Here is a 19902-nt window from a genome sequence, read left to right on the forward strand (position 1 = left end):
ATAAGCGCAACCCATACAAGTACTCGGCTTAAGGTTTAAGATGAAGCGTTGATTTCATAAATTCGCTTGCTCGTAAAATGGGGCCCATGGGCTCGTGAAGTAACGGAAATTCAAAGCATGAATATGCGATAACTCAGCAAGTAAACGTCCAAGAGAATTGCGGTCTTCTGCAAAAACGTGTATTTTGAGAGCTTCGATAATTGCCTAGAACATTGTATTCTTGTAAAATGCAACTAACATAAGCTAAGTATGATTATGATGTATGATTTTTAAAGTAGTTTTAAAGAATATGCCCTATAGTTCAGCACTCGATAAAGATAAACATTTTATTCCTTCAGCAGAGTTGCTTGTTTTTACAATATTTACAACATTGCCGAAGAAACTATGTCTCGACTCTTTCTAGAATGTGTGTGCTATCGAAGTCGAAGATGTGCCCGCTCTGCATCGTTTGCTGTGCTAATCTGGATTTAGCTTTCTTTTTCTTTGCATCATTCTTATGTTCGGCTACTCTCGTTTCCAACCGTCTTCCCGTTTGTCCAACGTACACTTTAGCGTCGTCTGTACGACACGATATAGAGTACACTACGCTTTTCTGTATGCTTGGTGGGATCGGATCTTTAAGCTTACCAAATACACGATGCTTGACCTTATCTAGTGGTTTTAAAGCTGACTTTAAAACTATTGTCACGCGATACTGTTAGCAATGGCATGTAGTTCCATAACTTTACAAGCGCAGCTGGACATTGGAATTCTTGAATCGGTCAACTCCAAAGTCCAGAAGGATCTTGACACATTCCAGCGTTACGGGATACTATCCTAACTATGCAGTTCGATTCATGTTAATTCAAATCCCTGGCAGTCTACTGAAAAATGAAGTACTCTTTAAACAACTATTTTATAAGCTATTTGCCGAAAAATTGGTGAAACAGGAGGCGATTCACACGATAACAATGGGTGCTAATTGTGTCCCGTAACGCTGGAATGTGTCGACAGACAGAACAGGACCGCTGTGTCACAGATGCAATGTGTTTTGGAAAAATTCTGCAACTGCTAGAAAACCGGTTCTCGAATCCTTAATAAAAAGTAGTTTTTGAAACAATTAGCATTAGCATTAGCATATGTGGCTGCACACATCGTAGGTGGCTATATATAGGTGGCGTCCGAACAACCGCAGGGGAAGTGGGTAGAAATGTTAGTGTAGCATCTACTTTTGAAAGTGCAGAGAACCCATACTACCTTCATAGATGTTACAGGAAAACAAAGTATATCATGTTAGTAGGGCAAGGCAAACAATAAGGATCATGAGGAAGATTTATTCAATAATAAACTGTATATAGTATATATTGAGTATATATATATGCAAAAATAGAACAATCTCACCAGCAATCCGTCGCGTGATATACAATTGCGTCATTTAAATTCCCATCAGTACATCTAATATCCAATAATTAATTTAATTTTTCCATATCCATGTGCATTATTTAAACTTATTACGGCCAAAGTTTTAATCGTACAGTAGGAGGTGCTTGATGAGCTAAAACGAAACAAATAATTAAAATAACATATTAGACTTACCTGCTACCAAGGCGGGGTGGCTCAGTCGTCTGCGCAAAATCTTAGTTTTGAGGTCGGGCATCTGGGAACCGCGCAGCATCGCACCCCCTAGCTTAGCTACTCAATAGATTATTACCGGGTATGGCCGCGTGGAGGCGCTAGCTAGGAGCTTGGGCTGGCAAAAGCTATATTGGTCGCTTTCTCGTTTGCCATCCCCATTTCATACCCATAAAAAGTAGTTTTTGAAACAATCTGCAAAAATCTGTACCTACATATTTCCATTACCTAATTTCGCAAAAAAAATTAGAAATTGTAAATATCTGCATTTATATTTAATTCTCAAGAAGACTGCGTTCTCTAGTATTCCTGCGCGGATCAAACCGTCAATCTTTACTATGCTGGTAGTAATTTAATGCAGTACAATCTCGTTGGTCTCCTTTCTGCTCGAGACTGAAACTAAAAAGCGTAGCGAATGGCTAAAATGATTTTTCATTGTAGGAGGATTAGCACAACTGCAACCATCTTATTTCGATTGACGCGGGTTTATTTTTCCTTTCCTTTTTATCGGCAGTAGATTCGACACAAAAGTGACATTTGATTTGCGTTACCTTCAAAGCGCTTTCGGACATGCAAAATCAAAAACCGCTTTTGGATGCTCAATCCATCGCATTTCATCTGTTGATAGTGTTAAGCAACTTCTTCCATTCAGTTTTTGAAATGTCGAATATGAGCCTGTGGATTTTTATGTAAATAAACACACTTTACGCTGCAGATTTTACGTGGGGTACAAAGATATTCCTTCTGTCAGAAGCCAATTATATGATGGTAGGTATTGTGTGTTGCAAATTATAATTTCGGACCAGTGAACGGGTGGTTTATGTTAAACTTTCCAAACGACTTTTATTTCTAACGATACATTGCCTAGTATCTTCTTGTTCTGTTTCGTATGCTTATATTAAGAATTTATTTTCCTACAATTTAGCGGATATACAATTGTTTGCATTATTCATGTCACTGAGCCGACTGTAATTCTTGTTTGCAGCGGGTAAACTACACACTAGTGTCCTCTGGTTGGATTTAGATAAATTAGTCGATAAAAAAACTCATACAAGCTAACTCCTACACAGAAGTCGTTTTTGTTTGAATTATTGAGTGTAATCTAACAGAAGTAGTCGTGGCAGCTAACTACAAGCTTAAATTGTGTGTGTTTTTAATAACTATCCGGGGAGTATTCCATTAGAAGTTCATTCTTTTAACTGGCAAAGCACCTTCAGAAACAGCATTATGCCTTCAGCTGCTTCTGTTGCTTTTGACGCATACGATGGTCACTATTTTCACGTTAGTAGTACTCTAGTATTCTGCCATTGGACTAATTTTTCGCTTTTGTACAGAGAACACTTTGGATTCAGTCTTTTCAACGCAAACCCGCTAATCACTAGTTTTTTTTTCCTTAAAAAAAGAACATCAACTATAAATTGACGATGGTTGGCGCGGAAAATAGTATAGGATGGTTTTTTTTTCTTCAAATTATCTTATACCGCCAATCGAGTGTCGTGTTTCTACAAGAAATAGTTCCATTCTTAGGTCTATTCACATTACTGCTGTACTATAATGGCATTTTCGGTATCACCACAGTGCTGTTGCTTCAGCAGCAGTGCATCGTCCAGAATTAACTTGATTTTATCACCAAGCTTCATGCTCTCGCCTGCGTCATTCTCCTCCCCATCCGCTTGCTGCTGCTGCTGCTGCTGCGGCTGTTGTTGTTGTTGTTGTTGCTGTACTGTTGCCGTCGCTATCGGAAGCGATGCACTGGCAGCACCGGCCGCATCAGGAATATGATCGATCGATTCTTGCGAATGAAACGTAGAGCAGGACTCTTGCGACTGCAGCTCGGAGCAGGCCGGATCTGACTGGATGCCACTATCCTGAGAACCGTTTTCGTTACTTGTACTGTCAGGTTGCTTATTGTTGGAGTCCTGTGGATGATTTTGGTTGAAGAAAAAAGGAATTAGTTTCCGACCCGCTGGCGGCGAAGCGTGAATGCATTTCGAATGTCGAATGGATGGTTACTTCGGGAATGTAAATGAGCTTGAGAAATACAAACACCACAATCAATTACAACATCCAGAATGAAATGACGAACGCTGGCTAGTTTAGCTAAGCGCAAATGGGGATAATGACTACTGAACTAGCACGATGAGAGGACAGACTGCGCTGCGATTGAGTAACGTGACTAAAACAATTATTACTGAATATGCTCTAGGGAGTGGTTTTTTGACTAAAAAGATAGATGCATGGCATGGGCGCTCGGCATGGGTGAGAGAGAATCGGGATTACAAGAACGGGGGACTTGGGAGCCTGAGACACGGGAATGTTAGTTGGCTAAATAGATAAATATGTTTTACATAATAAGGCACTAGCTGGTATTTACCTAGTTTTAGTAACGAGCTAGAACGAACGAGTTAATTACGTACACACGCCTTTCAACAGGTGCGGTGCTAACGAACGCTAAAATTACCTTTTTACAGCTACGATCTCGCAAACGCTTGGTGGGGGGGTCGGTTATATAGGTTTGGGATTTTTTGTGTGCTATTTAGACAAGCTAACAATTTGTCAAAGGTTGAATATATCTGAAGTAATCGTCTCCTTTGTTTATGTTTTCTATTATTTCATCAATTGCCTTTCGAATTGGGACAAAGAAATCAGCAGAAAAATTGTTTAGATTAATTGAACGTTATTTTGAAATCTAATGAACATTTAAACATATGGAAAATGACTATAGTCTTGAACGGAACAAAGTAGCAAAAATAAATTTCGGAATCTGATAAGTTTGTTGTGACGTCGATTAATCTCCTATTCAATTGTGCAGATATTTTTCTTACTATCCGGCCGATTTGAATATGCTAGATGAATGATTTGGCCTGTAAACTCAACATCAATTGACATTCGACTTGTGTTTGATATATGTATCTACAATTATGTAACATGAAGATACATGAAGCTCTTTTGGTCTAAATATTTCAGGATCGCAAAACAGCCATTGGTCGGAACGACGCTGCTCACTTTGCGTTTTTATTTTTTTGAAAAATAAATTATTCATTGAAAAATCTTGCAAATTGAGACCATATAATTTTGGTTCAAAAACTCTTATTAACAAAGATCATAAAATGAGAAAAACCAGAACGAACCAAGGTAAAATACGACAAACGTCATTAACGATCGCTTCTAACGATCGATTTCTAACAAACTTAAAGCTACAAGGAGAAATGTTTAATAGTTTAATTTACAATTTTTTACTTTACTTACAGTTTAAGTCTAAGGAGAGGAAAACTTTCAAATGTTTAAAACTAGTACTAGTTTAGTACATATTTAAGAACATTGATACGAGACCTGGCTGCATATACCTACGTCCTATTATTTTGCTGAATGTCGAAGCAAAATTAAGACAGCTATGCGTAGTACAGGCCTCGATAAATTAAAATTTAAAAAACAAACTAAAACAAACAATGAGTTGTAATTTCCTAATTAATTCAAGAGATTGCTCCTATCTAAAATGAAACTGCTCAACTACATAGGTAACATAAAACACTTCGAGAATATAAATGAGAAAATCCTGCCTAGTTTTGCTAGACTGTAAAAAGGGAAAACTCTATGAAAAAATCTCTATGTATAATAGAACTAGCTCTAAAAGTAACATTATAATTTAACGACTTGCTTGCACACTCTGAGCTTCTCAAAAACTTCAATAATAATAATAATAATTTTTCCAAAACTTTCATTAGCAGTAATAATAATAATTAGAGTAAATACTGTCGGTAATATTGTCCGAAACAAAATTAAAACTAAAAATAAAAAAAAAACGCTAACCGAACGGAAAAGTTTCTATAGGTATATATTTGGCAAAAGTAATCAACGAGAGAACGAAGCAAAGTTTGCCACTTACGACCCTGTATCGTACGACAGCGCCAGTACGCTGCTCGAAAAGCTTCCCAAAATTCCTGACACAAGATTGCAAGTTTTGGTTTTGGTTTTTTTTTGTTTCGGTAGTTGGGTTAATAATGGAACGGTTTGGTGGTGGTTGTGGTGGTGGTGGTTTTTGGTTTTTTACAGTGCGCCACATGAAGATGCGTTCGTGAGGTTTGATTATAAAATTTTGTTGTAGAAAAACAATTTTAATACAATTTTAGGAAACTCATTATTACAGTTTAGAAATCGAATGCTATTTAGAGAGAGAAGGTATTTACAAAATAAATCTGTAAGTATTATCAGAAGAGATGTAGTTTTTTTAGAGAGAGATATTGCAGATAGATAGAGGGATTAAGGGACTCAGTGGAGCTTCAATCGGACAGGTTCCGTCGGGTTTCGAGGCAGGGACAATCGGTTGGTTGCATTTGGTGCGACCACTGTGAACTGATGCTTTGTGCGATTGTGCTTCTGTTTCAGTGCTTGCTTGAGTTTTCTTGAATTGGCGTGTGCTTGTATTTGATTCATTTGCTTGAAGTTGCTGCAAGACAGCATCTTGAGGCTATGAAGTCAGTATCAGTAAGTGTAATGGCAATGTTTGGCATGGTAAATGCACAAAAACAAGTGGTGCAAAACAGTAGCTATTCTTACCTTTTTCAGAGTGCTTGGCGGTACCTGTAGATGGATTTTCTGTTCGCAAAGAGACCGCAGCAGTGCGATTCCCTCGGCACGATTGTGACAGTAGCGATGCTCCCAAGCATCCAGCAAACGATTGTAATACCGTGGATGTTCGGTAAATCCAATGTACCGATGGCTATTGGGCGCCGGAAGGATTCGCTCCAGTGGGGCACTTCTGGCGAGTTCATCTTCGGTGAGCATCAAACAGCGCACGTCGTCGGGAGTCAGCTCTTCCAGGATAGTGTTGATATACTAAAACACAACCATATTCTAGATAAATATGTTAGGTTCAAGCTCAAAGCAATTACCTCTTCTCTTGTGGTATCTTTCTGAATGAACGAGTTGTGTTTCAGGCGTTCGGCTTTTGATAGGACTGATACGTATATCCGTTTGTCGAAACACAGTGGACCTTCTAGGCCTTGCTCTGCCAGAATCTCTTTCTGTTCAGCAAGCGATATTCTCGGAGGAACCTAGCATACGGGACAGTTGGAATAAGAACGTGTTAAAATTGAACACAACTGGTTTTGCTTACCTGATACATAACCGTGTTCAGCAGTGCCTTCACTAGTGGCCCTTTGACATGTGCATCCAATGTCGAAGCGGAATGCAGTGAGGGAGAAATATTTACCTCCAGCAACCAGGGAACGAGTTCCGAATCGAGCAACACATCGATACCGAACAGTTCGTAACAGTTGTATTTGCTAGCGACATTCAATTTCGACATAGCATGGATAGGTCCTTCGCCGGCAAGTATCGTCCTAAGGACTAGATTTCTCAGTGCCCCCCACAGCCGATCCGTGTCGATACCTTGCTCGGCAAAGTAGGACCACAGCGATTTTATCGTCCATTTATGACCCTGACAGGCATCTGCATCTTCGTTCGCGTTGTAGTTGTTTGACAGTTTATTAATACTGTAATTGGTTAAATGCATGTAACGATCGCTGAGAGTGTCCGATTTTTCACTATATTTAACAGAGGCAAATCGTGCCAGTCCATCCGTGTGCATGTACACGCGGAGTGGATTAATCGACGTCACCAAAACGTACAAACGGAGATCGAATTTGCTGCCGTTGATTAGCAGCGGTCGCTCGACGTATCGCTGCACAATCAGCGGCTTTCGTTTGGGAATCTGCGACCAGCGGTTGACAACCTTTATGCCAGTTCCGCGTGCCGATGCCGGCGGTTTAATGATCCACTTGCAGTTCCGTTGACTGTACCGGGGCCACAGTTGGCGGAGCATTTTCAGGTCTTGAGGTATAATGTACGTTCGGGGCATGAACCCAAACTCTTTCTTGCCATGCCGGTTCATTTGCGATTGTAGGTTTCTCCAAACACGATCCTTTCGGCCGATCTGGAAGCTGCCGGGTAGGTGGTTGAACTTTTGATAGGAGCGCAGCGTTTTGAAGCATGGACTTTTCATGTGCTTTCCCCAGATGCCAACCCAATCGTTCGTTTCTGCAACAGAATCAAAACAAAAGGACAAAAATCAGTTTGATTTACCTAATTAAATGAAAATGATGCTCAACTTACTTTTCAGTAGCCGAAAGCCACTGTTAATCAACACCTTTCGTACAATAATCGGAGTTATGAGTGTCATCTTCCATTTGAGCACTTTGTGGATGGCCGGTGGCATGGGTGGACCTTTTTCTTCGTGCGTTGCGAACGTGATATACGGTGGAACGTGAGGAAACAAACTAGGAGCTAAAGGTCCCTCGACTGGACAGCCTCCTTGCACACATCCGATCGACGTTACCGGTCCTCGGACTAGCGATGGCGATGGCGAGGTCGAACTTGATTTTGTTCTCGCTTGGTACGCCGCTAGGTGGGTTTGATAGTTGTCTTCCGAGTCGGTAATTGATCCATTCAATAGCTCATCATCGTCCACCAATTCGTCATCCAGATCGTCATCTTCACCGCCACATTCATCGTCGAGATCTTCGTCATCTCCTACGTCAGAATGGCCAATCGTTTCCGTGTCTAGATCCTGGGTATGCACGGACTCTCCCCCACTGGTACCCGTCGATATTCCGGACGGTGTAGGTGAAGTGGAGCCGGCTAACGGTTTGAGCAGTGGAGGTGACACAGATTTACGACCAACCAGTCCGGCTACCAATCCTCCTGAAGCAACGATAGCCGACACAGTGCTCGGTGCAGATTTAAGGCTAGATTTGTATTTGTTAACCGCGGCTCCTGTGCGCGAGCGGACAGTTTTGGTTGCGCGTACTCCATTTCCCGCTGTCGCCGTTTTCGATCCCTTTGCCCGTTGTTGCTGGGTAGCAACAACGCTGTTCAGGGCTTCATCCAGTCGATTGACGTCGACGGCGTTGAAAATTTTCGATGGCGGTGAATCTTTCAGCGGTACCGATGAGGCGACGCACTCGAGTGTCTCGTCTCCTTCCAGAGTGGGTGAGATAGTATCGCGGGTACGTTTTAAGCAAAGCTGCAATATGAAACATTGGTGTTATTTTACAGACTCAATTACGCAACAACCAAAATGAAACATTCTGTTTAACGAAAATTAAGATACTTACATCTCGCCCCTGCTCCCGATTGCTGAAGCCGGGTGTCGTTCTGCCACTTGGTGATGATCCGGACATGCTGCTAGTATAGATTTCATGCGGCTCCGATTCGCTGCGGGCCCGTAGTTTTCGGTTGTTCCGGTCGAAAATGGTGTTCCGTGGGTTAAACGAACTTTCAAGATTACGTGCGAAACGCGACTCAAGCTGGCGCTCGCCGGCAATGTAATACCCATGCCGGCGATCCTTCCGATAGGTATCCAGATTATTCATGTACACATCCTTTGCATTTATCGCGCTCTCGACCACCCGATTGTGACCATTGTGCATTACGTTTTCCTTCGTGTTGTTGGTTGTGATACTGGGGAGTAGTTCATTGGTTCCTATCGCTGGTAGCGCCTTTCGGCCGCCATTGGTCTGCAAACTGAACGATTCGACTAGCAGTGACGGATTGTCTCCTTTTGGCTTAAGCTGATGTTGCTGGGGGTGATTATAGAGATGATGGTGGTGACCTTGAAGGCGCTGTTTACCACTTTTGGTTTCGTTCACCGATGCCATTGGAAGACTTTCGCTGCGACATCTTCTTCGTAGCGTTACTTTGTGGGGGGCAGCAGACGACGCTGTCGGATTGACCTGCTTCAGTCGAGTACTGTTCTGTGGATATTGAGCCTGGCCATTTTGCTGTTTGAAATCCATAATGGTGGCAAATTTTGTGGTTATCTGAAAAAGGTTAGACCATGAAGAAATTATTACTAACTGATTAAAGTGCATATTATTAGCAAAACAGTAAAAATTAAAATAATTACATATTTGAAACAATTGTAGCAAATATATAACAATGTGAAAATAATTTTAAAAATCGCTGAACGTCGCATAATTCAGAATTGCTGCTATGGTTGGCACACCATGCACACGTTGTACATCCTTTGCTCTACCCGATGGTCTAATTTGACTTAATGATGCCCGTGCTGAAATCACTGTCAGCAGACTGTCCAATTTTCCGCAAATTCCGTCTTCCGATTATGTGAGCAGCAAAATTTTTCGCGAAATGTGAGGCAAAACGTAGTTACAAGATTCTTTTCATATTTTACGCACCGCTTCTTCCTATCGCGCACTAAACTGTTCGACTATATATGTAGGTACGTACGTGCAAGCATTATGGCCGAAGTCGCTTCGCAGGCGATGACGACAATTATTGCTTCCCACTGTTATGTAGGTCCTCAAAATAATCGCAAAACTCACCTTTTCCCCGCGAGCCAGCCAGCTGGTAGCTGTCTAGAAATAATTTTCAAACAACAATTTGAACTTTTATTTCCACTAGAAACTTGCAGTTCCTTACGCCTTTTCGATATTCCAAATTGAAAAATTACCAAATGTATTCTGTCAATCGTAAGAAATTAATCACGTTCTTATCCCAAACGTTAGGTATTGTAATACCAATACACATATTAGCACTGGGTTCCGATTCTCTCCGTTTTTTTTTGCTCTCGCATAGTTCGTTTCCTTTGCCTGTCGGTTGGTAGATGGAGTGTGGCCTATCGCCACACCGGAGGAGGTAGGTTGGGGGTTGTTGTTGTTGTTGTTGTTGTTGTTGCTACATAGCGTAAACCTACACACGAGGGCGCTTTTGCTTCTCTCAATGGAACCGCGAGAGTGTGGAAACAGGCAGCGGTTCTCATTGATGGCTGTACAAAAGTTATGCCCTATGGGCCCGAGCAGATGGAAAGTGAACGTTTTTATGCTTTTTGGGTAGTGGAAAATGAAAACCGTGTTTTCAAATTTACAAGTTTTCAAGAATTTACCAAAATATTTCATGGCTCATATTTTTTTTGATATATTAATATAATAAAAGGTTAGTAGATTTTCTATTAAACTATTCCGCAACAATTTTCTATACATATAAAACACAGAGCATTTTTTTGTTTTAAGTCACTTTAATAGCTTGGGGTCGTGACTTCTACGGGATTGGGAATTGAACCCTGGTCCTCGGTGTGAGAGGCGTGAATTAAGTTAACCACTATACCGCGATTGACCCCCAGACCGAATTTCGTTAAAACGAGGGTAGGATAGATCGGTGCAAATATTTTGAAGAAGTGATAAGAGGACCACATTTAATAAAGAAAAGCCGTATCACTGTGATAATTTGCAAGTACATTTTCAAGTCGTAATTTAAATAAATGTGACAAAAACCGAGTCTAAAGACATAAATTGGTGTAGAATAAAGCAATCTTATAATTTCACAGCAAAACTGCATTAAATCTGTGCATTCAAGCTCAAAGTCTAAGTCTTCTAGTTGAGCCCCTTGAAATAAACCTCAAAGCGTTCTGACAATGAGATTTGCTCAGCTCTGTTTCGCCTTGCTTTGATTTTTTTTATTTAGTTTCGCCTGTTTACATGCACCTGTGTTTTGAAAACAACGCAGTTTCGCTCTTTACTATCGCCTGTTTACAAAACGATTTGTAAATAAGCCTGTTACTTCATAACAATGAAAGGGGTCTTTTGTTTTGATTAAACACTTCTATCGCTCATCACTAAAAACTTGTTTTCAATAATTCTATCGATTAAAACAGAAAAAAGGATTCTTGCCGTGGATATTATCAGTCTTCACCATCAGGCTGATGGTGCAATAAAACAATTTGTTTACATTTTGCTAGTTGCACCATAATCGCGAATCACTCCGGAACTAGTTAACAATTTTGAAGAAAAAGAGAGAAAAGCAGTGAAAAAAATAAAAATCGAACTTTACGTCATAGGGATCAAAAATATTAAATGCTCGCACTTGGAACGGAAACGTCTTACGGTGGACACCAAAGGATATGACAACGCAACTGGCAATCGGGAGAAAGTCTAAGGTCAAGGATAAGCCGCTGAGAACATTACGTTCATCTCTTTTATGGAAATTTTGTTCAGTATGTGCCTTACTGTGCTGCCGAGGTGCTGATCATGTGAAACCTGTCAAATCCGCCTGCGCTCAGCTTGACTGTTTTGATTGTTTTAACAATAAGGCCATTGCAATTGCAGGCCGAAAAATTTTTCTTTCGTTTTTGTATTTTTTCGTAGATTTTTGCATGGAAAATAATAACGTATATATTAAAAGCAAGAACAGATTTGGTTTTCACGGTTAAACTTTAAGTAAAAATGCCTAGAATCAATTTTTTTTTTGCTCGATTAAAAAAATCTCTTTGTTTTTTTTCCAACCCCCCCTTTAGTGGCCCAACACCGGAAGGACAAAAACTTTATAAAATATTTGTAATGGCCTAACAAACATTGGCAGGGCTACCAATTTCGAACATTTTCAAATTTAAATGTCAAAAAGGTGGGCCACAGTGTGCCATAAACTGAGAAATGAATGTACCACAATTGCAATCAATGAGGTCAGTTGTTCCCTAAATTGAGCCTGCCACAATGTTCTAAGCTATTTACCCTTGTCTAAAGTCTTGAAACAGTTATTAAAAGAACTGACGGCATTTGCCTTTATTTCGTTTCAAGGAATAAAACTCCAGTGGCTTTCCTTAGACGAGCCAAGCCACTCAAGGGCCCAGTTTGGATTTACTAGTAAGGAGACGAATCTTTGCCAAACTATCAGCAAAAAGGGTCCGCAGGTAGATGCCATGAAGCCATGGAACTCGTAGGCGACTACGGGGGATGATTACGGAAGGTTGAATTACTGGGCAATGTTTTCATCCATCGGATCGTCCCAGTTGATTTGAAACTGCCACAGTTTCTGCGCGAGAAGTGTCGCCGAGACGATAACCGGTGAAACCAGGGAGTCGAAGAATTTGGCAATCGCGAAACACAAGCAGCACAATTTTGGCGCTTACTATTGCAGCAACTTATTTATGACTGAAATTATTCATACATTGGTAGCTTAAACTGGTTTGCAGCAGGGATGGTTCAATCACTTTAACTCAATTTTGATTCATTTGACAGTACCGTCTCAGCAGAGCCAGATATGACAATGTTATGTATGGGACATTTGTAGAACTAGTTCTAATCTACAACTTTTCTGAACAAAGTTGTGTTGTATCATTTGTAATTACGGTGCTACAACGCTAGTAACTCATCAGTGACTAAATGAACGTTCATTTAGTCACTAATAAGATACTAGCATTGTAGCGCCGTAACTACAAAAGATACAGCAAAACTTTTTTCAGCCAAATTATAGATAATAACCTGTTCTACAAATGTCTCATATATAACTTTGTCATATTTGACCCCGTTTAGACGGTACTGTCAAATGAATCAAAATTGAGTCAAAGTGATCGAACCATCCCTGGTTTGCAGTAACTGTGCTAGTAGGGAGCAGTGTTGAAAAATTCATAGCAGCAAAAAACTCAATGCGATTTCAAGCACATGAAATTTCAACCTTGATCACAAGCGCCAAACTCACATATGAATTTCTTTCGCTATTATACGCGATGTATCTGTTGCTATGCGATGTGAACCAAATTCAGCTGTGAGCATTTTGCTTAATTCTTCCACAGCTGGCATTTCATACAACGAACCAGAGAGCGAAAGAGAATCTAATACCAGAGAAAACATTAGCAGCGAAAAATGCCGCACACATTCATGAATTAAGATGGCATAAACATATTTGCGGAATTTACATTTTTCCTTAGCGGGAATCGACATTTTCTTAACTAGAAAGTAAAAAGTCTAATAAGAATTTGATAAACGTGTAATTTAAATGTGTGTTTTAGTTTAACTTTGCGATTTATTTAGACATTCAACTCACGCGTAGGTTTTGCAGCATAGGATCAAGTTGACATGATTCACAAAAGATTTTGATTTTTGATGAGTTTTGAGATTTTGAGTTTTTACCACTGGTAGGGAGTACATCATATGGTGGATTTGGATGACGGGCGGTCTTCAGCGTATTGGCGTTTGAGTCCCAACGCAGCCTTAATACTTTTATGGTTTCGTTCACTTTTTGCTCCCCCGGAGTCATCTTTTGTCGTTCATCGATAGGAGTTTTTTCCATCAACTGCTGGGAGCTCGAGGATCATATTTGTTTCGGAAAAAAACCTCGATCTACTGTGTTACCTGACTCATAACGAACCTCTATTTCCGAAATTCTAAAATCTCATGCTTTTATTTTTGGAGTAAACATGTAATTTCTTATATTATATAGTTGATATTTGTATGCTCTATTCAAATTTATGATCAATTAAGCGAAAAACTACAAAGTTTGTGAGTTACGAGACCCTCCTCCGTATATAACGGATATTCGTTATGAGTCAGGTAACACAGTAGGAGTTTCCAAGCAGCCAAGCACCAAAGCACCTGGTTGCTTGGTAAGAAGCCGTTGTGGTACCGGATTATTTTTTGAGCGACTAGTTTTTTACTATTTTTAGGATTATTTTGAAATAATGAGCATCTTCATGGTACTGCTTTTGGAATGAAAAATTAGCTCTGGTGTCGTTATATCAACTATGTCAAAGGAATTTGTCTTATATCGAGGTTGTTTTATAACGAGGTTGCCTTATATCGAGGTATACCTGTAGCTCTGTTGGTCTCCCGGCAGGGACCTAGAGCTTCGTACTCCCGCATGAAGTCCATTGCATTTGAATCTTCGAATTGTGGACGAGTCGTTTCTCCAACATCAAAAAAGAGCCACAGCAAGACAGTCGTCTAAGAGGGGAAGATCACTGTTGAACGAAAGCTGAACTATGAATCTTCCAGATTCATCACGCTGGCTGGTAGGTGGATCGGAAGTGAGTTTCGCATGTTATCCCTTCAGAATAAGTTGAGGAATTTTGATACCTTCTCGATTTGCCGAAACTGTTGCGCGTTCTGTTTGATGCCTGCAACCGATGCGTGAACGTACCTGAGAGAAACGTTGAATGCATGTGGTGGCTCTACGATGATGCCAGCTATAATCCACCGAATATGAGTGTCACGTAGCTGTGGTAATCTCTCTGCTAGACTAAGTTGACTTGGCTTCAGTATGTCAAAAAATAATTCCCCACTAATCGGCAAGTCCACTTAAATTTGGAGATTATTTTTCGCCCCGTGGGAAGTTCAAATTTAAAACCTAATTTCGCAGTTTGGAGTGCCAATTATGAAAAATCTATAATTTAAATGTATGCGTTGGAGTTGTAGTTCTTCAGTGTGAGATTGGATTAAGTTTTCGGTTCCCACTTACCCCATGATCCGAATTTATGAAAGTGATTTTTTTGTAAATTAATATAAAGTCTATTTGGCGGGGTAAATTAGAAAAAATGAAAAGCAAGATAATCATATTAGATAATCATATCAAGTTTTTTACGATGATTTCTGTAAAAAAGTTACTTGTTTTATGCACTAGAGCGGCATGCCAATGGCCCTGCATATTGAATTAGTCACAGATAATTTTTTTGTAGTTTCACTCGAATATAAGCGATTTTCCTCTCAATTCCATTGACCTGAGCCCACAGTACAATATTTTCTATGGTTTTGTGTGTGGTGGTGAAAGTGAGTTCTCCCTGTGTTGCTTCCAATGTAGGTACGTAAATAACATTCTTGTTAAAAGAGAGAACGCTTCTGAAAGAGTGTACCGTGTTTTGTGGATACTTTCAATTTCAATGTTAACGAAACATTTTCTAGCAATAGTACTTTTTACTTGACATTGCATGAAAGATTTCATATCACAAAATCCAATTACTTGCGTCAATTATTTCAAGAACCTTAAAAGTGATAGCATTATGTACATATAAGCGAAAAATTTTGCGTTTATCGTCATGTTTCGATCAAAGCAACGCCACATCACAGTACTCATTCATAGCGTACCATTTAAATTATCAGTACAGCATCATACCGCGTGCTTAGTAACAAGTATGTATTCGTTTTTAGAATGAGCAAAGCTCCATGATATGCTTAACGGGTGAATTTATAACTGTAGATAAATTGCAATTTATTAAAGCTCCTTGTCTGCTTGATAGCTTGCTGTTCTTGTTATTGAAAACCTTATTGCGTAGAACTGAGCTTTTTAAGCTGTCATCATCATTTTGTCACCAGCATCGATGCGCAATCGCCACCACGTGGTGCCTCCTCATCTCGCAGTAAGAAACGTTTTCGATCCGGAAGGTTCGTGTGAATCGACTAAGAATTTCAAGGTTTCTCACATTAAACACCTGGGGGTGTGTTGAAAACTGTCACAGTTTGTTTGGAAAGTGGTCCACCTGCCGCCGCCTTACACCGTAAGCGCTTTTCCGCTGTCGGACCAGGCGACTGTAGCTCCTTCTCCTCCCCTTTTCACTCTACCCCACACCACCCCCCTTTTTGGGAGGGGAGAATCAAGCAACGCAGCCAGCAGTGTGCTGTCACTAAAAATAGTATTGCCCAGGAATTTTCCGTGTTTTGAAATGCCGCTAGTCTTGACCATGTGGACACAGAACGGTTCGTTGAATTGGAAAAGGTGACTAAGTGCAGTGGAAACGAAACAAGACCAAAAAAACAATGACCGAATGAGTATGTCTCGGCAGGGAGGATGTAACAATAAAATAGATTTTTTTTTTCAAATCCAAACTTCTAAGAAACATGAATATTTTTCGAAAATTACTTATGACATGTTTGAGGAAAGAATAAAATATATGTATCAGTTGACCAATAATAAATGGTTGTTTTGGTGTTGTATTATGCGATGCTTGCTCGCTTGTTATCCCATGCCACTCGAGTAGGTTTGTCGTTTTTCACGTCGCTTTTCTGTGGACAATTCGATGCGTTGGAGGACCGTTTTAACGGAACATTTTTGATTAATATTGGATCACGCAGGGAATATAGAGTGGATGTTTATTTAATCGAGACCCGTAAGCGATGGTGCCGAGCTGGCGCGGCAAAATTTCGATAAACAACTCAGAATGTTACAAGTTAGCTCGAATTTTCTTACGCGAGTTTGAAATGGAAAAAAGTTTGAAATGTTTATAAATTATTGTTGAGCATCTTAGTAGAATTTCCGAATCAATGAGAATCTTCTGTGAAGATCGTTTGAATGTAGCAGAATTAAATGGAAGTTCCTCCTAACTGTCTCGTTGATTTTTATTTTTGCTATTCAAAGGAATGTAAATTAGTCGCAACACGCGCACTGAACTATTCTTGTACGCTTCCAACGTTTGTCACTACTGGTGTGAAGCAGTTTCTTGACATCATGCTAATCTAGTCAAAAGAGTGGGGTAGGTAGCGATAAAAGATAACTTAATGTAAAACAAGTTTCTTCCTCGACGGTTGTCTGTCGTCAACGACGTGGCTAAAACAGCAGTGAAGCTAAGTTCGATTTCAATAGGAAAACTATCTGAGACCCAGTTTACTAGCAATATCTGTTTCAGGCGGTCGATTAGCATAGAAAAGAGCATTGAATGGCAATGAAACTTTGGAGTAATTTTTATTTGATAAAAAAATGCTTTTAAATATTTGGTTTGTTTCGTTTTTTGGTGTTCTGATATCAGCTGGAAAAGTATAGCATATGCGAAAATTCTAGCATTTCTAACTTTCAACGCCGAGGTATGATTATAATTTCACTGCAACAATGATCCTTTCAGTGAGGGGACACAAAAGAATGTCATGCATTCCACTCGACTAGCTTTCTCAATAATAACCGCACCAGTTTTCCTTGTTTTGATTTTATTTGGTGTTTTTCGATGCGATTGACTACCCAGTACTAATTTTAAGATAGTATAAATAGTAAACTTAAACCAACGAATGCCTTCGTCTTCCACACCTGTTTATATATCGTTCGATGACGGCTTAATATGGAAACGGTCAAACGAATGCCATAAATAAGTCAACAAATACCATCGTACTAGTTTTTGTGCGTCAGAGCACTCCGTCATCGATTTACTCGTCATCAACTGTAGCTCCAATAATATCACCATTGAGGTGATGTCTGTGTGCTTGGCTAACCAAGCCAAACAAATATGTTCAGACAAAACAAGGCTTTCCATTCATTTGCTGCTAATGCTACGATGTTTACAGTTCTGCTATCTGCATATGCACGATGACTAATGAGTGACAGGCTTCGTTTACACCGTTACATGACAACAGGTAACGAGTCGTAATGATGTGGAAAACTATGAATGCCACTGCATCCTACGGCTTCTGTTTAGTGGCAGCTACCTGTGCAAGGCGGGGAAACCTTTCTATTAATAAACACGTGGTGCATGCAGCCGCAGGGATGCGACGCGACGGTTTCCAATGAAAATGAGTGACTAATGTTTGAACTGCAATGTTGTTAATTGACGTGAGAACTATGCCAAAAATAAACCATTTTTTCTACACTACAGGATGCAGTTTTAACAAGCCCGCCTTCTCTCTGTCAACCGTAATTAGTATGCACTAATAAGACATCGGATCAGCTGATCTTGAGATATTAACACATCACTTTTCGCCATTTCCAGTCCAAATCAGCGATATTAAAACACTCAATGAAAATTCGAGTGCAATGGATTCATGAAAATGATTTACTTGTGGTGAGCTATGCCTGTCATAACGGTTTATGTACATTGAACATATGCTAAGGACACACAGTACAATAATAATGCGAGTTAGGAACGTCAGTTCTGAACAATTTTGCTATTGACCACTGCAAACCTAAACAGCACAAACGCAGAAATTGAAATTTTATTTTCACTCAGCACGCAATAAAGAAAACCTTAGTGCCACATTTCGCTTCTGTTTTTACTTTATGCACCCAGCTGTAAGAGTATAGGACAATTGCGTGGCTAGTGCTACGATCCTATCGACTTTTACAACGTCTCCAAGTCGAGATTCGAACATTAGACTGGCTTTTTAGACTAGTACCGTACCTCAAGGTCAACTGGGAAGAAAACACTCAACACGCGTATGGAAGTAAATATTACAATCCAAATGTGTAAACATTGACTTTTTTTATTAGAGTGGTTTTAACCCAGAGGGTCATTCACCAAGTCACATTAAGTTGGTAAATTCAATGAAAACGATTATTTGATACCAAATTCTATGAATAAAAATCATCTACGGAAACGTAATTCCAAAGCAAAGCATTATAAACTTCTTTAAGACTTGATCCTTCTTTATCGACAGACTTCATAGTCGGCTATTAGAGTACATGACAATTATGTACTAGTGCAACGATCTTAATGATTCTGGCAGTGAGATCCCGTTGTGCCTCGAAGTTTAGATGGAAAAAATTGGTTGAAAATCAAATGGACGACTATGAGTTCTAGCAAGACGGCGCTGCATGCCACACAGAGCTATAAATATGACGAGATCGTCTTATCGGTTTACCGTCTGCTTTCATCAGGTCTAAGTTCTTACTTACCTACCTAATTGTCGACCTAAAATCAACAAATAGATAGGTAGAGTTCATGCTTTTTTGGTTTCGTTAAATGCATAATAAGTTTTTATCTTATTCTAATTTCTTTAATTGGGATGCATCTACACTCTTCTCGAACAAACCCATTATTGAAAATCGTTGAGTTAAAATCCACCCAAAAAGAATGGCATGCAAAAGAGTATTCCGATAAGTGAATCGTCTCTGCTGAATAATAAGAATTGTCAGAATACTAAAAGCGGATTCCCGTGTTGTTTGTCAGGATTTTATTTTTACTTGTGCTGTTGGTCCATCTCGTCATAGCTGCACTTGGAACACTTTCTAATATGATCAGATTCTTTGATCAATGACGCATTTCCGTATCTGTTTCAGAGTGATATCATTATAGTTGCATTCGGTGGGTGCATCGTTGTTAGTTAAGATTAAATGATATTTTGGAACCTCGGAGCACGCTCAGATAGCTTCGAGCCGAGGTACGATGCTGGTAGTCAGTCGTCATATGTTCGAATATTGACTGGGTGATACTTGAGTTACTAGAAAAGAAGGGCAATGTCTCCCCAAGGCTCTGTTTACAGTCCAGTAAGTAGGAGGGAAACAGCCTTCAGTTGATATTCTTCGAATCATTGCTCAAAGAGATCATAGCATGCATTGAATTTGTGGACCGTGCAGTCGTGTCGTTTAGACCCTTGATGCATAAAGATATTCAAGCTAAATAACGTGAAAACATCATAGTTGCCCGGCTTTTTTTTCATGTGCATTTCGAAACAATTTCACAAAATCAAGAACAAATCTACTGCTATCCTCTTACCTCACAGAAATCAAAGAATCCTCAACACAGACCACACAACTAGCCTAGTGTTTAATCGCGGTCATATAAAATCTTGTTGGGATGAGGGGATTTTGTCA

The 19902-nt window shown here is 39.8% G+C and overlaps 1 protein-coding gene across 4 annotated transcripts in view; it reads right to left on the reverse strand.

Annotated features, from left to right (window-relative positions):
- Window positions 1-2452: 2452 nt before the first annotated feature.
- LOC128744446 (tubulin monoglutamylase TTLL4-like) overlaps window positions 2453-19902 on the reverse strand; it is a 45378-nt gene continuing 27928 nt past the window's right edge. For 2 of the 4 annotated variants that reach the window (XM_053841471.1, XM_053841470.1), the window contains exons 2-7: window positions 8727-9431; window positions 7726-8635; window positions 6728-7650; window positions 6504-6665; window positions 6169-6447; window positions 2453-3530 (exon numbers count right to left, since the gene is read on the reverse strand). In XM_053841471.1, coding sequence (XP_053697446.1) covers window positions 3150-3530; window positions 6169-6447; window positions 6504-6665; window positions 6728-7650; window positions 7726-8635; window positions 8727-9407 — 3336 coding nt within the window. In that variant the 5' untranslated portion in view covers window positions 9408-9431 and the 3' untranslated portion in view covers window positions 2453-3149. Of the gene's footprint in view, window positions 3531-6168; window positions 6448-6503; window positions 6666-6727; window positions 7651-7725; window positions 8636-8726; window positions 9432-9517; window positions 9773-9953; window positions 10148-19902 lie in introns of those variants that run through there. The other 2 variants (XM_053841472.1, XM_053841469.1) reach the window with 2 other exon arrangements.

This window comes from Sabethes cyaneus, chromosome 3 (assembly GCF_943734655.1).
Source record: "Sabethes cyaneus chromosome 3, idSabCyanKW18_F2, whole genome shotgun sequence".
Classification (NCBI taxonomy): domain Eukaryota; kingdom Metazoa; phylum Arthropoda; class Insecta; order Diptera; family Culicidae; genus Sabethes; species Sabethes cyaneus.